Source organism: Rhagoletis pomonella, unplaced genomic scaffold, assembly GCF_013731165.1.
Source record: "Rhagoletis pomonella isolate Grant_MI unplaced genomic scaffold, Rhpom_1.0 Rhpom_scaffold_00006, whole genome shotgun sequence".
Lineage (NCBI taxonomy): Eukaryota > Metazoa > Arthropoda > Insecta > Diptera > Tephritidae > Rhagoletis > Rhagoletis pomonella.
In genome coordinates, this window is record NW_023458560.1 from 44,125,604 (window position 1) to 44,137,915 (window position 12,312).

A 12,312-nucleotide genomic window follows, 5' to 3' on the forward strand; every position below is an offset into this window, starting at 1 on the left:
AATTTTTAGAAACTTTTTTTCATGCATTTTTTACTTAATTTAATTTTCTTTAATGGTTTGGTGTTATTGTTTTAAAAATAATATTTTTTTAATTTCATTTAATTTTTAGGAACTTTGTTTTTTTTTCGTTTTTAAATTTTTTTCAGTTTTTGGGTTAATTTTTAAATTTCATTGCGTAAAAAAGAAAAATATGTTATTACATTTCATTTACTTTTTAGAAATTTACTTCATTTATTTTTGTTTTTGTTTTTGTAATTTTTAATAAAAATATTTTTTAATCTAATTTAATTTTTAAGTATTCTTTTTTTATAAAGTTTTTTTTTTCTAATTTATTTTTCTTTTATTAATTAATTTTTATTGTTAAAAGAAATATTTGTTTTTTTGTTTAATTTGATTAAAAAAAAAAACGTATTACTAAGAGGCGAACAGCATAACGCTAAGACCTCCTCGTAAGCTGATCTTTTGAAGGACAGTTAAGAGCTTTCAAGATATGTAGTTGCCAGACTTTTGTCTTACGAAAGACCGTGATGAGTTGAAAGACAATTGCCAGCATCGGCCTGTTATATTTAGTACATTTCCACCAAGCCTTAACTGCAGTTTATGCCTATTGGAAAAAGGAGATTACAACTTAAGTACAAGCAAACGAAAGTCAAAAAGCAAAAAGTAAGAAATAACCCTTTCCGATCACCCCTTGCTAAAAGTCTTGCAACTTACCTGAGCTCTTAATTGCAGTTAAGCTTTTGGTGGAAATGGGCTATTATTTCAGCTCACTGAAAAAGTAAAATAAAATATTTTCTTATGCGAGTCTGAATGATTTTGCTCACCTATGTATATGTATGTACTTACGTGGATCGGTGCACACAAAAAACTCAAAACTACTGAAAACAATTACCGCTCGTGATTATTTACTTATGCAAGTTGCATTTACGTCATTTGGACGAAGCAAATCTTTAAGTATACAGTGTATTAATTGAGGGTTCTAGTCCCTTTAACGCGGTAATTATTTGAGTGAATATATATGTACATATGTATGCTCAGGTTTCCAAGTCATTCTGATATAACTTGATAGTTAACTGTTATTTCTGCTAATTACAGTCAAGACTCGGTAAAACAAACTATTGAACTTAAAAAAAAAAAACGACCTAACTCTTTGGTATGCGCTTTTTTGGACATGGCGTCTCAAGGACTCCTAAAATTGTGGTAACACATTGACAGCAATTCTTCTTAATACACATAGCATTTTAATTTCGAAAAGTCTGTGAAACCCCCAGTCCAAAGTTGAAAGTTTAACGAACCTAAATATTAAGAGTGATGCAAATTATCGATCTCACTATGGTAAGTTCTGAGAGAATCTGATCAAGAACCATCACTTCGGTCAACAACAATCGGCCTTCAGTCTTCAAACGGCAAGCCTTCGAAGCCATTCATTAAGGGGCTTCTCACCAGTGTTAAGCCTTTTACCGGCTAGATTAAGCTTTTTTATTTTCTTTTAGCCGGAAAATTTTAATTTAGCCTCTAGCCTTTTTTAGCTTTTTCTTAAAATTGTTTAGGTTTTATTAGCCTTTACCTCTCAAATAAGAAAATCATTTCATTAAAACAATTATGCACATTCATAATTTGTACAACGTGTGCGTACCCCTTAATTGCGTTCGACGTCAACTCTGGCATATATAAATACATCGACTTTCCAGGTATTCTGTTCATCACTAACAAAAGAAAATATGTGAAAATTGTATTAATAAATAAATAGAAAATTATACGGAAAAATTGCCGTAATTTTCTTATTAAGTACTTTTATCGCCACCGTTTACTGAGTAATATTCACACCTTAAATATATATATTTTTTCCATTGAAATAAATGCTTCAAAACGAAATGTTTTTGATTATTTAAAACATGAAAAATGTAAATTTGATGCTAATGAAATATGTAGATGCCATAGAAAAACAATGGAAAAATTACACTTACACTGCCGGAAAAAAATATCGACACAGAATTTTTCACAAAAAATGCAACAATTTTTATTCAAATTTCATTCTGCTAATTTTTCATAGAAATATGGTTCATACCACAATAAAACAAATATAAATATAATTTCTAAAATTCGTGCAAAGCTCAGGAAAGTGCAATAAATTTGCCTACAGATTTGCAACTTTTTAATCGGATTTTTTTGGAATTCTTTTCGAGTATGCAGTTTTGTAGCCCATTAAATTTTAGTACAATCGCAAGTTTAATGTATGTAGCTAGGGCTTACCGTTGATCGTATCAAAAGTGAAAATAAATAGCTAAAGTTTTGTATCTGCATAAAGAAAAAAACAGTGTTGCCCTACAAAACAACTAAACTATGAAGCGTCCCTAAAGTCGCACTGAAAATCTGGTCAGTAGTTTAAACTTAGTTCAAATTTAAACTGAGTTTAACTAAATTTCGTTTGAGCCAGCAGTGAAAAACTGGCCCTAAGTGGCAGACCGTTGGGCGGCAAAATTCTTTACGAAGCTCTTTTAATTCAAAGAGCATAGATCCGAAACTTTACTCTTGCTAAGTTTTCAAGTCTTTTGGTAGGAAAAATATATGCCTAAGTAGCAACCCTGACCACAGATCACTTCTTCGAAAGCGCTAAATATATCCATATAACATCCATCTGACAACAGAGGCCGTTTTGGACTCAATCAAGAAAAATCCTGCGTTTCTTAGGACTTTGGCGTCAGATGGTGAAGAGTACTAAACAGCAAGTTTACTGGTCAAGTGCTGCTACTACAACAACAACAACTATGTAAGTATTAAATTTAGTTTGAAGGAAACTTTGTAATTTAAAACGAACAAACTACGAATCGAAAATCATGAAATTTTCCTATCATTTACCATACAAAAATTTCAAATTTTCGATTCGTATTAAAACGAGAATACGCCTTATTGAAAAATTTAAATTTTTTTCATACGTGTCTGCAGAACTACAATTTATGGTGATTTCGTTTCTCCCAAAAAATGCTGCCCTTCCCCGGTGCAAAATGTGATGTTACACGCAACAATTTAAAAGGGCATGTTTTTTGCCTTCTTGTCCGTGTCTAGCTCACGCAATTCACAATATTGTCGTTTTAAGCAACTATCTGATTTTCAGGGCAGCCATCACCCCTGACAAAGCTTCAAAGGGCAGGGGATGTGCCTTTTTTGCCTTACAAGAGTGTGGCATTTTCAGAAAAGAATAAAAAAATTTCTCACAGTTTGCCTTTATTTTAGAGCCGAACACGAAAGGAGAAAAGGGCAATGAAAGGGCGAATTTTTTTTTGGTAGAAACGAAATCACCATTAGTATGCACACCCGCCTATCCATGATGCGACCGTATGTCAAACTTGACATGTACTACAGACAAGTCTGCTTGTGTATCTTCTGCTTAACACTCGTATCTATAAATTTTCTTGTGTTCGAAAAATGTGTACTGTTTTTTTTCAAAATTCTTAATTTCTACGAATAAATACTTTTTTTTTGGCTAGATGAATTTTTTAATGCACAGAAGAAGTATATGTAAATATATCAGTCGTTAATACAAAACGATATATGCTAACAGCGAATTGTTCGTGGAAAAATAAAATATAAATATGCATATACTTACATAGTCATGTGAAACAAATTTGGTTACGACATTTTGATCAGTTTCTACTATATTTATTTTATTTGTTCAAGGTTTATTAATTTTTTACACAAGTCTAATTATATAATACGTTTCACACTTCAAACTTTTTATAAAAATTCAACAAATTTTCACAACAAAGACCACCTTTTTAGTTTAGTTTTTAGTTTCAAGAGGCTAAGTCCTCTTTCAGACACCTCAAGTCTTGACGAATCTGTAAGGGGACTAAGAATTGCCGGTGATTTTTGATAATTATTTTTGCCGACGGTTATTATTTTCCTCTATACAAGTAAAAATTTTCGAATATTGTAACTTTTTATAGAAGAAAATGCGTGGCACCGCCAGCAAAAAAACGACGGTATTTCGTAGACACTTCAAACCAAAAAATTGTCGTTGTGCAATTTAGTGCATTATAACAACCCGTGTAATATTACCTTTGAAATGTAATTCGTTTTCGAAAAGTTTGGCATTTCTTGATAATCAATAGGCAGTCATTAAACGTTGCACGCTCTAGTTATTTGGTTAAGTTAATATAATTCAAAGTATCTGAAGAGAAAATTCCAAAGCAATTATTACTTGTTGGACAATGACGCAATAATACATGATTAATACATATGTATGTATACATATTAGACTTGCATGTTTGCTCGAGGTTGATGATGGAAACTGCATTGTGTCTATTTCTATTTACTACTTAACTAGATATTGGACATTACATTTTCAACTCCCGTGCAAGCTGACAAGCTTTAAAAACACTAATTAACATTGTAATTGCTTCCATCTTCTACGAACATTGTCTATGTACATAATAATAATAATAGATTGGCGCTTACACAGATGTACTTATTTATGTTAGTGTTTGGCCGAGCTTCTCCTCCGATTTGTGGCGCGCACCTTGATGCTGCCACACAATGGGGAGGGACCTACAGTTTTACGCCGACTCCGAACGGCGATTGTATTTTTATGAGAAGCTGTTTTTCAAGGCAGAAATACACTCAGAGGTTTGCCATTGCCTGTCGAGGGGCGACCGCTATGAGAAATAAAAAAATCTTTTTTGTTTTTTTTATGTTGGGTTAAACCGGACTTGAACCCCGGCCCTGCGGCATGGTAGCGTGCACTGCTAACCATTACACCCGAGCGGCCGCCTATGTACATACATATGTATAGTAAATATACATACCTATGTATGTAAATATGCATATGTATATGGAAGTACGTACACTCGTGCGTGTACAGCTCAAAGTTTATTTTGATTAGCTTTTCACATTGGAACATTTCCCTTTAGTAAAACTTGGTAATTTCAAAAGTTGATTTATTTTTTACGCTAGTATGCACTCATGCACATCTGTGTATGTATGTACATATGTACATGTAGCAGTGCGTTAAAAATAGCTAAGAATGCATAGAACTGTAAAAGATTTATTTTCCTGTACGCGTATGTGCATAGATGCAACAAGTCTGTGGATCAGACCGGTACCGTCACTTGCGTCAATGTGAGCAATCTGCTTTTTGCATGTGAAATTATTACAAAGTCTGTAGGTATATTGCTTGCTGCTCATACATACATATATGGCATCTACATATTATTTAAGTACACTTATTTACATAAGAACTGAGCGCAATGAACTCTCTCACATTTTGCATACTTAGCACTTTTTCATCATTTACATACAAACGTGAGATTAGGAAGTCTCTAGCGATCAACGGATTATGCGAATGTTGTGCGACTTTTTTTTTTTTTTTTTTTTTGCATTCTGTTCAAGCACAGGAAGCTTAGCCGTCAATGATTATTTTGATTTACATATAAAAAAAGTATGCACAATTGTAAGTGTATATGAGTGGTGTCTGTGTGGCATTATCTTATCAGTGCTTTGCGGATTTAGCCCCACTCACATGTAAATTATAAAAAAGTATATATGCGTTTTCATCTACTACTTATTTACAGCTTTCATATATGTATGTACTTAGTAGCAAATACGTATTAAAAACACGCTAACTATAAAAATAAAAATTGTGTGGTACGCAGTTGACTTTTGATAAGGATTTTACGCATTTTCCATTAAAAAAATTTCAAACATACTTTTAATAATAATAAAAGATTTGTATCTGTAGAAAAAAAATTTAAAAAATAAAATAAATCAACTAAAGTTTAATGGGCTGTAAAACACATCGTCGATGCCTTTACAAAACCTCCTGTATCGCCGTTGTGGCAAGAGTGAGATTTAGTAACCCTGAACTCCAGACATCGAGATTTGTGTTAAGGCCTACTTAGGCTTTTTCTGTAACCAGTTCCTCCTATCTAAACTGCTCGATTCTTGCAAAAGTATATAAAGGCCTACAACTTTAGGTTACGAGTATATGCAAATGACTAATACATTTTTAAGAGCAGCTTTGTGATGGTAGAAATTATCTCGTAACTTGAATTAGAAGAACAAATATTTTAATTTCATGCCTTGAAATTGGGAGCGAACTGACAACATCCCAACTCATTAAATTTAATTATGTACATACGTAGATATGTATGTATGTATATAACTTCACTAGAACGCGAAAGTTGTGATTTATCTCTTATTCCTGTTTAATTCCATTGGTTGTGCTTGTAAATGCCATTTGATTGTAGATTTATACTGTCAGATAGTTTACACTAATTTTCTGGTTGAGTGAATGTTGCCATGGTAGATTTAAAAAGGTGCTTACTGCATGAGATGCACAAAAAAAAAAAATAATAGAAAGGATTTTATAACGATTGTTCATTACGATATATTATGTATGTACAGCTGCGGTCAATGAATTAAGTAGCACCGAAATTCAAAATGATATTGCTAGCCCCTTATGCTTATTTATTTATTTTTAATAATTTCCATTTAAAATATAATTCAATCTATAACAGAAACCATATCAATAAAATTTTTAAAGCTTGAAAGAATTTCAAAAAAAAAATTAAGTTTTACAAAACTGTCATCAGAATTTCTTTTAATCTTTAGAAAATTTTCGGGTATGCAGTTTTGTAGCCCACCAGATTTTAGTATGATAAAGTGCATTTTCTTCCATATAAAAAGAAGATTTTTTAATGCAAAAAAGTATTTATTTAAATCTATCTCGCACTCGTTTCTCATATCTCTAATGCACAGCCGACGTAATTACGCACATGTCGATTACTTAACCCAGAAGATTATTTAGGTAGGCCTTCTTAAGTGCCTTCTAGAAAGGCTTATCCATGTAAATTTTACGCGAATGCATAAATTTATATTAATTAGCATTACAAATGAACTTCAATAAAACTTTTAAGTTACAATAAAACATATTTGATATAAGTAAACCTTAAACAAATACTTCAAAGATGTAGAATTTTTATAAATTAGTGAAGCAACTTTAAAAGAACTCCCCCAAAAGGCCTTCTGAAGTACGTCCTATAAAAGCCCTTTTGAAAGGCCTTCTATGCATAGCGAAAGAAGGAGCCCTCCAATTTGTGGCCTCCATACAAAAATGAAAGGAATGTAGAGTGGAAGGCCTCTTGACTCTCAGGAAGGCCTTTCGGATGGGCTTTTAACTCCTGAAATTATCTACTGGGAACTAATTTTCTCCGACAAATAGATTATAAACTGCAAAAAATTGAAAAAAGATACTTCTCTGTGAGTTCAAAATTTGGGAAAATGTTTCGAGATTTTCGAATATCATGATGAAATACAAAATATGTGTTTTAGATATTTTTGATAAAAAAAGTTAAACAAAATTTTATGAAATTACCCATATGCATATCTATTAGGGCTCGTAAAATTATCCGACTATTCGACTAATCGGTTAACCGATTATTCGATTCGTAACCGTTCGCATGCTTATTAGTCGGTTAATGGTATTCGAATAGTCGCCCGCCTTCGATTATTCGAATAGTTGCTTTGCTTCGACTACTCGAGCATTGTAGCAAATCGAATTTCAGCAACCGAACTTTCATTGAAATTTCTTTGACAAATGAAAAAAAAAATTATTTAAATATATACATGCACACATATACATATGCAGATACAAAAAATGAGCGGACGCAAAAGGAGCTGGGTTTGGGATTTTTTCGAAAAAACAGAGGACGAAAAGGAAGTAACATGTTCCATATATGGTGCAGTTTTGTGCTACACCTCCTCCACATCCTCACTGAACAACCATTTAACAAAAATCCATAACAAAAATCGCGAAAATGAGAGGTAGGTATTGCTTTAGCCATTGTCTCTAAAATATTTCGCAATAACATTTCAATAATTAGCGCACATTCTTGCAAAAAAAGTTTGCCTTAATTTTGCACATGCAATCTTATATACATATGTACTACGAATGTAACAAGACTTTTCATATATGTATATGTATCTGTAAATGCAAAAAAAAACTCGAACTTAAAATATTCGATTAACCGAAAATGAACGGTTAACCGAATAATCTAAAGTGAACGGTTATCCGAATAGTCGACAGCTTTCGACTACTCGAATATTGCTAACCGATTAACAGTAGTCGACTTCAGTCAGATTCGAATAATTCGGTTAATCTATTAACCGAATTGCCCGAGCTCTAATATCTATACATATGTGGAAATCTTTTAAGATGGGGATTTTACAACAAAAAAAAATGTTATTTACAAAATCGTAGCACAATTTTGCTAAATACCATAAATTATCACTTGTCCACCTAACTGAAGTACATTTTAACCCCTGTGACTATTGTATTTAATAGCTACTATATTTTAAACATATGTTTAAAATTGTTTTCTATAAGTCCGATCAAGTTAGATTTTCCCATAAAGCTGAAAATAGATACGAATGCTAGGAGCACCACTATAAATGAAATGTGAAAAGTCTTCATCGATACCAGATCTGCAAAAAAAATGATTCAAGGTCAAATGTCACATAAATTGACGTTCCCACGACAGTCGGGTTTATGTAACCGGAACGACCCAGATTTATACATATCTGGCCAAGGATTGTAAAGTTCAGCAACACTCCCCAAAAACTTTTTTGGGAACTTGTATGCTGCTACAACAACAACAACATAAATTAATTTTTACCATTTTTCAGCAAAACGATGGGGCTTGTAACAAAAATAGGTTAGACAAAAGTGTAGATCCTACAACTGTCTGTAAAAATCGTTGTGACACTTTTGTTCCTAAGTTCACCATTTCTGGGATACAACGATTAAAAAAAATGTGTTAAAAAAACAAGTAATTTTTAGCAAAAAAAAACCGACTTCAACTCTCATATAAAAAAAAAAATATATATATATATCTCATGATCCACTGATCGGATCTTAACCAGATTAGTATGGGACCACCTCTGAGACACTACCTTTCCGATGCAAAAAGAATTATCGAATTCGGTTGACGTGGTCCAAAGTTATGCGGTAACATACATAAAAAAAAAAAAGATTCCGACGAACTGATAACCTCCTCCTTTTTTGGAAGTCGGTTAAAAAATACAATCAAAAATGCTAACCGTCAGCCAGGAATACTTCCAACATTTTCCTCATCACAAATAAATACGTCTACGAGATTGATAGTGGAACGAAATAACTTCTCCATGGTACCTCAACTATGAAACTTGGTCAAGACATGATTTAGTTATTAAAATTTCTATGAAACTGCTTTGAAAGATTGCCATGAAAAAATTTGATTGAGATTTTTTTGATAATTTTTAATGCCTTTTATCCAGAAATTAAAAAAAAAAAAACAGAAACAAGATTTGAGCCAACTCACCAATGGAGGGATTTGTATGTACAACATTTGGAAAAGTTATCTTTATATTTATTGTTGCGAATGCTCAAACTTTTTGCATTATTTCTCAACAGAATATTTTTGTAATTTTTGCCTCACAAGCGCCCCAGGTAACGAATGATATACATAGAACAACTTGTGTTGTGAGGCATCCTAATGAACATTTGTGACTATATTTATTTATGATAATATTTTGGCAAGAATATAGATTAATTTGTCCAAAGCACAGACTGTCCCTGACCTAGTCTATATAGTATTCATGCAAAGCAAACGTACGAAAATCTCACATCAACATATGCACATACATATGTATGTGTGGTTCTAAAAATGTATGTGCATTCAAATGCAAGAGCAGACAATTTATGAAGAGAGATTTAAATTCTAACATACTTAAGTGTGCATGTATTTACATAAGTGGGATAGATGTTAGATATGTTAAGAATGCTTTTAAATGCATTTATTATAATCTCAATGTATTTACATATGGATGAACGTAAATAACTATGTTAAGCACTTCACAATGGAATGCATTTGCGTTTACTTAAACTAAGTATGTTTATGTTCCTATTATATGCATTTATTCGCTTCTATGTATGTATGTATGTAAACATATGTAATTGGTCTCATTCATCTCATAAGTATGCCTTTACTCACCTGTCTTCCATGCGTGGTCGTCGTCCCAGCAAAGCATAGACGGCACTCTGTTGACGCACCTCTTCCCAAGACTGATAATCACCATGACCGCTAGCTTCACTCGTCATTTTCATGCGATTCGTCCTCTGACGGCCAAGTGTCGTCTGTATACGCCCCAAAATGCCACGACTCCAGGCATCCACGGCTTGTAAGTAGATTAAGAAAATGAATAGAATCACACCGAAAAATATGACTTCGGGGCGTAGTACATAAAGGCGACATAGTTTCCAAATGTACGCCAATGGCGAATTGATGGACGAAAAGCCCACAGCGAATTTTGATAAAATCTTCATGTGGGAAACGTAAGCTTGATAGAAGACTTTATCCTCCAACTCGTCATCCATGTGTCGCAAAGGAAATTCACAACTTTATTATGTGTATGAGAAGGGATTAATGATGTGATTTATAGTTTTTTCAAAGTTTATACTCGCAGATGGTACTGGTGTTTAGTACGTAGTCAAATGTTTTGTTTTATTTTGTTTACTTAATTTGCCTTTTAGTTCCAATTTTTGAAATCGATTGTTTTGTCTACTAGAGAAGGATAATATTAAGTTTAATCTATTGACTAGCCCAACGAAATTTGCAATGCAAATTACGTGGGGCTGGCAGTGGAGTGGAGAAGATAACGTTGCGCGTATTAAGCAGCATACGTAATAAATAAACCAAACATGTGAAGGTCGAACGGTGTTCAAAATATAGGCGAATTGTTTATTGGTGTTTGTTAAAAAAATTATTTAAGTCTAGCCGTTTTATATTACTTTCAGCGGTTTTATTTTAACTTTTTTGGTTGATGAATGATACTTGGTTTGTTTTTCTATCTGTGTGCGACACTAAACTGTGTTATATGAAATTGATATCTTAAAATCGCGCACCCAATGCGGTTGCCTTTATTAGTCCTCGAGCAAAAGTCGTGCTACTCATATTAAAATCGAATAAAGTCAGGTGCAAAGTATGCGTACAATTGCATACATATTTATATGCACATAGGTTTTATATTCACTAATCACAAGCGAATAACAACTACATACGTTGTATAAGTAGATGTAAAACCTATTTTTTTGCTTCTGCTGTTATTTTTAGAGTTTATGTGTACTTCCCCGTCACAAAAACCGTGACCATAAAATTAACATGGGACCCAAAGCACGTATTCACTATTTTCCCTACGCCAGGCAAGAACACATGCCACCGTTCATCAAACTTTTTGGTAAAGTAAAGATTATGGTCGATGATTTCGGCCGCAATTGGGGCCAACTGATGAATGGGTGATATTGTGGGTACAACAACTATTGCCAAGTTTTCTTTACATATTGTTGTTGCGAATGCTTTTGCTTTTCACGCTTTTCGCATTATTTCTTCACAGAAAATATTTCTGGTTTTCGCCACACACACTGCTGTCGTCTTGCACCCAAAAATTCGAGTATATTTTATCTCGTTTTTATTTTTCACAAATGCCCGCCGCCGGTGTCACTGCTGTTGCGTGCCAAAAAAATCACAAATATGTATTCTCACTTCACTCCATAGTGCATTTTTTTGTTTTTGAATTTCTTTATTTAAAATGACGCACTGGTGTCCATATATTTTATTGATCATTTAAGACCAATAATGTGAGGGGAAGTTCACTTTTATATGCACCAATTGCAGTGAATTTAATTGTTCGAAGATGGTTGAATTTTCTTGAAATTGCAAAGGGTACATTGACGCCTCCGACACCAACGCACAGATTTTGTAGCACCGCTTCACTTGGAGTGGCCAATTTTTCTAGTTTTTACATACATACAAATTTTAAATTTTATAATTTCTCCATTCGCCACACTTTATCCACTTGTTGACACTTACAGAATTTATCGACGACTGAGCAAAATACGAGCCCCAATTCGCCCCACAAATAGCCCCAAAATAACAACAAAATTGGCGAAACAACAATGCGGAACGGTTGAGAATCGAAACAACAGCTGTGCGCAGCGTTGCCGGGTAAAGTTTAAGATGTGATATTTTGGTTAATTCGCCGGCTTTGATTTCGAGGGCATTGGGAGTCTTTAAAGAATTTTAAGACGGATATCTTAACCTGCCGTCCTCAACTGCTTGAAAATGTCGCTTGTGTTTTAAGGCCTCACCACATAGAAATTCTTTTCTGTGTCATAGGAATGCTTTTGACTGAAATCGAAGTTAACTCTGTGATTTTGAATACGAGAGGCCACATTGACAACGCAATGCGGAAAAACAACAATGCATGGAATGAATTCAA

At 33.3% G+C, this 12,312-nt stretch overlaps 1 protein-coding gene across 3 annotated transcripts in view; it reads right to left on the reverse strand.

The window, feature by feature from the left end:
* Positions 1–11,952, reverse strand: part of LOC118740783 (protein phosphatase 1L-like) — a 28,634-nt gene extending 16,682 nt beyond the window's left edge. The window contains exons 1-2 of one of the 3 annotated variants that reach the window (XM_036472466.1): positions 11,841–11,952; positions 10,029–10,595 (exon numbers count right to left, since the gene is read on the reverse strand). In XM_036472466.1, coding sequence (XP_036328359.1) covers positions 10,029–10,411 — 383 coding nt within the window. In that variant the 5' untranslated portion in view covers positions 10,412–10,595; positions 11,841–11,952. The other 2 variants (XM_036472468.1, XM_036472467.1) reach the window with 2 other exon arrangements.
* Positions 11,953–12,312: the final 360 nt, after the last annotated feature.